Here is a 9,758-nt window from a genome sequence, read left to right as displayed (position 1 = left end):
TCTCGGGTTTTTTCAGATTTTTTGGGTTTTTTCGGATTTCTCGGGTTTTTCATAGTATCTAATAAAAAACACTGAGGAGTGCTTCTTAAAAAGAGTTCTAGTACAAAAAATCAACATATAAGATGGATGCAGAACACTGTTTGAAGTTTTAACTTTATAATCTAACTTTATAAGATGACCTTTTTGTATATTATTTAGATGGGTTTCTCAAGTCCAAATCTAAATGTAAAAAAGAAAACAAAAATTATGAAAAATTTTAAAAAAATATTTATAAATTACATTTTAATAAATATTTTTATGTATAACATAATTTAAAAGTAGTATATCTATAATCGGATCGGTTTGAGTTCGGTTTGACTTTTATTAGTTAAAACCAAACCAACCGTATAATGGTCGTTTTTTTTTCAAACACCAAACCAAGTCAAACCAAACCACTAATTGGATTTTTTTTCCGATTTGATTCGGTTTGTCGATTTGATGCAGTTTATCGATTTGCTCTGTACAACCCTATCGCTAGCTAAGTAAAGTATCCTTTCAAAACTACTTCTTTTTCTTTCTCTGCTATTCCGTCCATTGAATTGTTCCTATTAAAATAAATTCTAAATGTTGGTTGAGCTTATATATATATAAATAATAAAAAGACGATTATTGCTCTACTGAATCGAAAGAATGACTTTTGCATTTGAAACATATAAGTTTGATACAGATAACAAAGAATATTATAATCCATTAGTTAACATGTTGGTTAACCGAAACACAAAAAAAATCATTGACTTATATATCCTTCCATCAAGCTGTGGAGAAAATTCAACAAAAGACACAAAGAAATCCAATATCTTATGTACATGCATCAACCAATATATGTAAATTCTCTCGATACAGTAATAAAAGCAAAATGTGTAGCGGATGAATCGACTCATTAAATTCTCATTCAAATAGGATATTTGTCATTCATTAGTTATTAGCAATATTTCAAAAACGTCTGAATCGAAATATCACACCCTTGTATGAATGGATGGAATATATTGGCACATGCATGATGATGTTTGACTTGTGCTACCGTTTCTTGCGGTCAAAGTTATTGGATCCTCTTACCTAATTACGGCTTGCATGTGAAAAAACATTGATCATTCTTTTTGTTTTTTTTATTTAAAATTTTGATTAAATTCAAATCACGCATGATAAGATTTTATTTGGGGGCGATGCTTCTATCAGAATTTTCTCCATATTCAAAACTCTAATTTAAGATCATTAATTAAGGGTGAAACATAACAAAATATAAATTTATTCTCTTCAAGTATTTGATGTTTGAAATTAATTAATTTAATTAATTTAAATTCACGACGACTAGGTTCACTAAAAAAATAAATATGAAAATCGTGTAATCCCAAACCCTCAAAAACACCAATACCTTTAAGTAAGGATCTGAATTACGATTATTAATTAGCTTCGTTTTTAGTATTATACTTCAATTATTTTTTAATTTATATGATAAGAGATTTTTAAAACTTGTTAAGTAAAATATGTCATACATTTATATGACTATAAGATATTTAAAACTTATAGTCTTATTTATGTTTATACTAAATTTTATATTGTTATAAAAATTTTAATCAAGAAAAAAAAGGGAAAATTTTTAATTAGGTGTTTTGAAGGAAAATATTTTATTTATAAACTCAAAATCTCTTGAATCTTACATCAAGTTCTCTCTTGATCTATATTTTCTGTATATTTCTTTTGTGTTTCTGTGTATTGAAAATAACCTGGCAACATTTCTATTTATAATAGTAAGAAATATAATTAAGTTAGGATTAGAAAATTTATTTCTATATGAACTAGGATAAATAAATCCTAACTAAACATTAATTAAATAAATATCAAAAATAACAAATCCTATTCTTACTCCAAAATTATTATTCCAACATGTTTTAAATAGAAATTCATTATTCCTTTTAAAAAGAATTTATAAGCTAAAAAATAATGTCACTTAAATTATAGCTAATATATATATATATATATAATGAGTCATTAATGATTGGGCATATACTTAACATGGAAGAACAAACCAAGGCATATAACATAATATTGTCCGGAAGAAAGACCATCCCTCTATAAATTAAATGATTTTTTTTATTATTTAAAATAGTTTATTTATACTTTAACTAATCATTTCGAGTTGTATGATAATTTATAAATATAAGCTCAATTATAAGTGCGATAATTGAATATTGAAGGTTGTATACTTTTCATGTTTGATATAGGTCTATTTTGATATGTATAATGCATGTTTATTTTCCCAAAGAGAATCATTAAATGAAAAGGGAAACAAAATTATTATTAATAAAAGAGGTAAACAACACCAATTAACATGGGATGTTTAATACCCATTTCACAATTTAGTTCAATACCTAATTTCACAATAATTGGTGTCATCAATTATTACTAGTTTACTGATGTTCCTAATTTCTGTTTGAATTGACATGACTTTTAAATGTCACTGAAAATTGCGGTGAGATAAATAAAATATATTAATTTAGATTGAATGTAGGTTTTAATTAGTAATGAATATGATAAAATACTATTACTTTTGCTCAAATCGTGTGCTAAAAATTTACTAAATAAGTACAAACACTAAATTTTGAATATAATTGCTAGCATTTGAATATAAAGTTTAAATTCTGAATTTGTATTTGTATTCCTAATTTCGAGTTCCGAGCTTTTTATGAAAAAATAAATAAAATTTATTTCTTGAAATTTTACGTAACAGAAATTAGAATTAATCGGAATTCCAATGTATATATGGACATTGGGTGAAAAAACATACATGATTTTTGGATGGATCCAATAGGATAGGTCCAAAACACATTATTAGCTTACTTCAATTCTTCCTAATTTCTGTTTGAATTGACATGACTTTGGATACCGAAGCATTGTAATGAAATAAATAAGATACATTTATTCAGAGTATATATAGATTTTTTCAAGCCTTTTTTTTTTTAAAATTAGTTACAGATCCAACATAATCTAGTCGCTTTTGCTCAAACAATGTGTTAAAAATTTAACAAGTATAAACACTAATTCCATAACACAATAACTAGCATTTAAAGTTACTATTCTACAATTTAGAACTCATAAAGTTCAAATTATGAATTTGTATTCCCGCTTTCTCTTTTCATCACAAATTTTTAATTCGAACTTCATATAATTTTAAATAAAAAGTATTTATTTCTTTATCTAATCTTATGCAACATACATTAAAATTAATCAGAATTCTTATACGGATACCAACATGGGGTGAAAACAACCACGTGATTTTGAAAAAATCCATTAATGGTGATGTTGATGACCATATGTATTAGTAATGAAATGAATAATGGAACTAATCATATATCGTAGGTCTAAATTGTCACAAATTTAAACACAAATAACTAACTCATCGTTTTTTTTCTTTGATAAAAATTAAAATCATTTAAATTCTTTGCATCGATAATATAAAAATTCTTTACATAATCATTTAAAATAAATAAAAAAGTTAATTTTAGAAAGACTTTAAGACAAATCAATATGGTTGTGGACTCAATATATCATGTGCATTCATTAAGTTAAATAAAATGAAAAGCAAAAGAAGAAAAAAAAACATGATTCTGTTGATGCCTTACGCCATTGCACTTCTCACTTTCTCAACACTATTTTTGCTATTATAACTTTTACTATAAGTTATCTTCTTTGTTTTATTATTTATTAATATTAATGGTGACCACTGCCATCTTCCTTAAAATATTCTTAATTAATATTATATATTTTTTATTTATTAATATATGTTTTTTCTTACTTTTCTTCAATGACAGGTGTAACTTTTGGCGCAAAGAGGATGTAGTAGTAATTAAGTAGGCTTACATTATAGTAGATATTTTCATATATTTCTGTCTCAAATTATTTATCGTGTAAAAATATTAATTAGAAAAGATTTTAACTATTTTACACAAGTTTATATCTCAAGATATAATCATCTTTTTTTATTGAATATTAATGATATATCATATTTTTTTTTTATATAAACTACATTATATATACAATGAATTTCATAACTTATTCATGTAAGGAGTTTTGGGATAGATCGAATAACATATAATTAATTTATGAAACTTTATTTTTTATCTTAATAAAATATAATTTTCACGATTTCAATATGTCACCTTCTAGAGAAATTATTATCCATTGAGATTTGGGGGATGGGGTTGGGGTTGGGGTGGGGGTGGAGAGGAATGAAAATTTAACAAACAAAAGAAAGGATTAGATGAATAAATTAATTATGTTGCAGCAGAAATAAATAAATTCACGCACAATATTTACTTTTTTTCCCCCAAGGACCCGTGATCTAGATAAGGGATATAGCCTTGGATCTAGTAGTTTAACTTTTAAATTGTGCTAATAAATGCAAATATAATAGAAATAATTTATGTAATTAAAAACTAGTTATACTTTCTCAACTTAATAGTTGATTAAAGAAAAAGATTAAACTAAAAATGACTAAAAATCATAAATATTAAATTCATAAAATTTTAATTCTTCATATATATATATATACTGAACCACATTGATTTTTTTGTGTTGTCTTCTCTCAAAATTGTGTTACTCTCTCCGTTTTAATTTATTTGTCTTACTCTTATCTTCCTTTTTAGGTTGTTTTAAAAGAAAATGTCGTTTTCTTTCTTTTTGACAAAACTTTAATTTTAAGAGTAAAACATGCTATGTTTAAGATCACAAAATTGAAAAAATATTTTGATATGTTTAGTTTAACACTGTACAATTCAAAAATCTTATTTGATTTTCTAAATTTCATATTAAGTCAAAATCAAATAAATAAATTGAACTAGTATAAATATATATATATATATTTTAATGTTGTTAGGGTAATTAAATACATCTACATAAGTCTATAATTGTATAGTCTTTAGAGAGAGATTCTGGCGTGGTTTGCCAGCAAAAAACAGAAGGATCAAAAGCTCTCTGTCTCTCTCTAAAGCTGGCACTGTATATTCATGCACTTCTTCATCTATTTTTTTTTTAATTAAAAAAATGAAGATATTAATGTAAACAGAGATACCCATTACCCTCGAAAAACAAGATTTTTTTGTGGGTATTTTGATTCTTGATCTAACAATGGCTGCGTCTCCTCCATTTCTTGCCTGCGGAGAAAAAAAGCCCTGGTGGATTAGCAACAAAAAGGTAAAATAAAAATACAATCTTGATTTGACCCTTTTTTTCATTTCATTCACTTATTTTGATGATTGCATTTGCATACATAGTTAATTAGCTAGTGCTTGGTATACGGTTCGGCAGAATTCAGTAACTTTAGCTCAAAACTTTGTAGTTTGTGTTTGAAAAACACATTCTTTATTTTACCCTTTTTTTCATTTAATTCACTTTCTTTGATGATTGCATTTGCATACATAGTTAGTTAGCTAGTGCTTTGTGTACGGGTTTGACAGAATTCATTAATTTTAGCTCAAACCATTGTATTTGTATTTGAAAAATGGGCAGCCTTGCGCAGGGTTCGGGAAGGGCTGACGACAATGGTCTATTGTACGCATACTTACCTTGCATTTCTGTCATAGGCTGTTTTCAAGGCATGAATACGTGACCTACTGCTCACATGGCAACAACTTTATCAATTACTTCAAAACTTGTATTTGAAAAATACATTCTTGATTTGACCCATTTTCATTTTATTCACTTTCATGAATAATTGAATACATAGCCGAACTAGAGCTAGAGCTTTGCCTACAGGTTCTCTAGAATTCAGTAATGTTAGCTCATACCTTTGTATTTTGTGTTTGGAAAACACATTTTTGATTTTATCAATTTTCATTTCATTCACTTTCATGGATAGTTGTTTACATAGTTAGTTATGCAGGGGTGGAGCTAGAACTTCACCTACGGATTTGACTGAATTCAGTAGTTTTGGCTCAAACCTTTATTTGTATTTGAAAAACACAATCTTGATTTGACCCTTTCTCATTTCATTCATTTTTATGGATAATTGCATACATAGTTAGTTATGAAGGGGTGGATCTAGAGCTTCATTATGGGTTCAACTGAATTTAGTAGCTTTGGCTCAAACCTTGTATTTGTGTTTAAAAAATGCATTCTGGATTTTGCCGATGGTCGGTACATTCACTTTCATGGATAATTGCATACATAGTTAGTAATGCAAGGGGCGGAGCTAGAACTTCGCCAATGGATTCGGCAGAATCCGGTGGCTTGGGCTCAAATTGTGTTATTTATTTTTATGCTGTATCTTCTAGAACCCAAAACTCATAAACTCAAAATCCTAAACTCGGTCTTATGTTCTGTATTTGTTTTTATCCAGATTGTGGAAAAATATATCAGAGATGCCAAAATTCTCATTGCCTCTCAAGAACCAAATGAGATTTCTTCAGCTCTTGCCCTTGTTGAAGCTGCACTTGCAATTTCTCCGCGTTTTGAATTAGCTCTAGAGTTAAAGGCTCGATCTTTGCTTTATTTAAGGTGTTTCAAGGATGTAGCTTATATGCTACAAGATTATATTCCTAGTCTGAAAATGCCTAGTGATGACACATCGTCTACCTCTTCGTCTGATTCATTTGATAGCTCAAAGGAGCAAATTAGGCTCATTTCTTATGGCAATGAACCTAACTTCAAGTGCTTCTCTGTATCTAATTTGAAGAAGAAGGTTATGGCTAGCCTTTACAAGAATTGCAATAAAGAAGGTCAATGGAGGTAAGCTGTTAGAGAAAGTGCATTTTGAGTTACTTGATTATATTATGCTTTAACACGCCCTGTCACTGTGAGTCTGATGAGCGTCTCATTAAAAGTTGAAGCTTGTTAGAGCGAACACATTTTTAATTATTTAATTATGTTATGTCTCGATACACCCTTTCATGTGTGAGTCTTATTCTTTTTCATGGGTCAACCACGTGGAAATATTTGTTTCTATTTGGGTGGTGATGACATTTGGGGTAAAATTCACAAATATCGACTTTTCAGCCCTTGTAATTGAAAAATATCCGACATTGTCATGGAGTTCTACCTTTGGAATTTGACACTCCTTGACATTGACTATTTTTTAAAGACGGGCTGAAGAGTGTCTAGTAGGCTCTATTTCTACTAAAGATTTGTACCAAGGAATTCTTGCTGTGTGATCGTCTCATTTAAAAGTTTTTAGAGGGAAGTTGTGTTTAATTTCTTAATTACATCATGTCTTAACAGGTACTTGGTCTTAGGACAAGCTTGTTGCCATTTGGGCCTAATGGAAGATGCAATGGTTCTGTTACAAACTGGCAAACGCCTTGCAATGGATGCATTTCGACGTGAGAGCATTTGTTGGTCTGAAGATAGCTTCTTGTTTGCCAAATATCCAATCTCAGGCAAAAATTGCTGCACAACTTTGCCAATAACCGAGTCAGAAACAATCTCTCAACTTCTCAGTCATATCAAGCTACTCTTACGACGAAAAACTGCAGCAATTGCAGCTCTTGATACTGGTCTTTACTCAGAAGCTATTAGGCATTTTTCAAAAATTGTGGATGGTCGTCGTGGTGCCCCTCAGGGGTTCATGGCCGAATGCTACATGTATCGAGCATCAGCTTATCGTTCTTCTGGTCGAATTGCAGAGGCAATAGCTGATTGCAATCGAACGCTAGCATTGGACCCTTCTTGTATTGATGCTCTTAGGACTAGAGCTGTACTATTTGAAACCATAAGATGCTTGCCTGATAGTCTTCATGATTTGGAACACTTAAAACTCTTGTACAATTCAATTCTACGGGATAGGAAATTACCAGGACCAATATGGAAGCGTCAAAATGTGGAATACAGGGAGATTCCAGGGAGGCTTTGTTCCTTGGCTACAAAAATTCAAGAATTGAAGAGGAGGGTTGCAAATGGTGAAATGGGGAATGTGGATTACTATGCATTGATTGGTTTAAAGTGGGGTTGTTCAAGATCAGAACTGGAAAGAGCGCATTTGTTGCTAACCTTAAGACACAAGCCTGATAAATTGACGAGTTTCATAGAAAGATGTGAGTTTGCAGATGAACAAGATGTAGATTCTGTAAGAGATAGAGCAAAGATGTCAGCTTTACTGCTCTATAGACTGATACAGAGGGGTTATGCTAGTTTGATGGCGACAATCAAGGACGAAGAAGAAGCTGAGAAGCAGAGAAAGAAAGCTGCTGCTGCATTGCAACTGATGCAGCAACAAGTTCAGCTAAATCAAGAACAGCAACAATCAAGAACTGAAACTTTTGGCACAGTTGTAATGCAGCAACAAGTTCAGAAAATTCAAGAACTTCAACGATCTGGACCTGAAACTCTTGATTCAGATGTATGCAATACTGCATTATGTAGTAACACAAATGCGACAGTGTTCAAAGGGGCGTTTTGCAGAGAGCTTGCGATAGTTGGGAATTTATTGTCTCAAGCTGGATTTAATCAATCAATTCCAGTGAAATGTGAAGCATTGAGTTGTTGAGTTTTGGGGGGATTTGTAGTCAGAATTCTATAAAGAAAAGAGAATTGTTTAAAATGTTATGCCACTGGCTCTCAGCAGAATCTGAATCTGCTCCTATACCCACAAAGATTGTGGTGGTATGGATAGGATCCTCTACCCTTAACTAGAGTCTCGCGTTTGAGCCCTTGGTATGGAAAAAATCTTGTTAGGAGCATGAATTCAAATTAGTCGGAGCCCTAATGCATGTACCGGACACCGAATGGGATACAAAAAAAAAAGAAGAAGAATCTGCTTCTATATCATTGTACACATGGGGAAGAAAAGTATTTACCACTGCTAGCTGAGAAAATTTTGTTAGTTTTATCCATTTGTCATTTTATACTCTTCTTGCACTACATGTACAGTCTTAAATTCAGTATTTAGTTTATCTTCTAGCAGTCTAGCAACTTTTGAGTTGAGGGTCTATCAGAAATAACTTCTCTACCTTCACAAGGTCTGCGTACACATCACCCCTTCCTATACCTTATTTGTTGAATTACATTGGTTATATTGTTGTTGTTGTAGTCTAGCACCTATTTGTTGAATTACACTGGACTTCGTCTTTTTATTTTTTGCATAGTCTTTTTTTCTGTACAGGCATTCCGAGAAAGGCACCAGGAAGGCAAAATGCTTTTTTGAAAAAGGCATAACACCAAAAACTTCGATAATCATGATTTCGAATTTCACAACCTCGAAACTAGAAAAAAATAAAAACACAACCACTGGAAAATGTTTATAGTTAGGGTGAGGGATAATTTGGAAATGAGATAAGTGTAAGAAGTGGGTAAGAGATTAGATAACTCAAATCCATATATTACTAATCAGTGTAGGATAGGAACGTGCCGTTGATTCGGGCGATTTCTCACTTCAGTCCCTGATACAGACTTTATATGGATACATGAGTTGAGTTTACGTCCCCTATCCTGACAAGGTAATGGACGGCTATGGCAACGTGAGAAGCACGTTGTATCATCACGAGGCTTATAGTGATGGTTGTTGGTTAGAGAAACTAACCAAAAGAGAATATATTACTTTTACTTTGAGTTGCATTTACTATCTTACATTTTGTAAAACTCTGACATCTTACCATACTTGCATGCGTTATTTAAGTTATGTTATTTTCATTATTTGTTTATGAGTATTCAGTTCAGTTTATCCCCTCCAGCCATTATACATACCATACATTTCATGTACTAACGTCTTTCGACGCTGCATCGTTTCATGA

At 30.8% G+C, this 9,758-nt stretch overlaps 1 protein-coding gene across 1 annotated transcript; it reads left to right on the top strand.

Annotated features, from left to right (window-relative positions):
* The first annotated feature begins 4,965 nt into the window (after window positions 1-4,965).
* On the top strand, window positions 4,966-8,936 carry LOC129899140 (uncharacterized). Its single transcript, XM_055973962.1, has 3 exons — window positions 4,966-5,229; window positions 6,374-6,762; window positions 7,252-8,936. Exons 1-3 carry the CDS (start codon window positions 5,164-5,166, stop codon window positions 8,513-8,515), a joined length of 1,719 nt encoding a protein of 572 aa, XP_055829937.1. The 5' UTR covers window positions 4,966-5,163; the 3' UTR covers window positions 8,516-8,936.
* The last annotated feature ends 822 nt before the right edge of the window (window positions 8,937-9,758 follow it).

Source organism: Solanum dulcamara, chromosome 8 (assembly GCF_947179165.1).
Source record: "Solanum dulcamara chromosome 8, daSolDulc1.2, whole genome shotgun sequence".
Taxonomy (NCBI): Eukaryota; Viridiplantae; Streptophyta; class Magnoliopsida; order Solanales; family Solanaceae; genus Solanum; species Solanum dulcamara.
Note: the sequence above shows the minus strand (reverse complement) of the source record. Positions and strands in the feature narration are given on the sequence as shown.

Coding starts and splice junctions, on each gene's coding strand:
- LOC129899140 (XM_055973962.1), top strand. CDS start 5,164: ATGGCTGCGTCTCCTCCATTTCTTGCCTGCGGAGAAAAAAAGCCCTGG. Junction 5,230..6,373: donor GGTGGATTAGCAACAAAAAG/GTAAAATAAAAA, acceptor GTTTTTATCCAG/ATTGTGGAAAAATATATCAG. Junction 6,763..7,251: donor AATAAAGAAGGTCAATGGAG/GTAAGCTGTTAG, acceptor ATGTCTTAACAG/GTACTTGGTCTTAGGACAAG.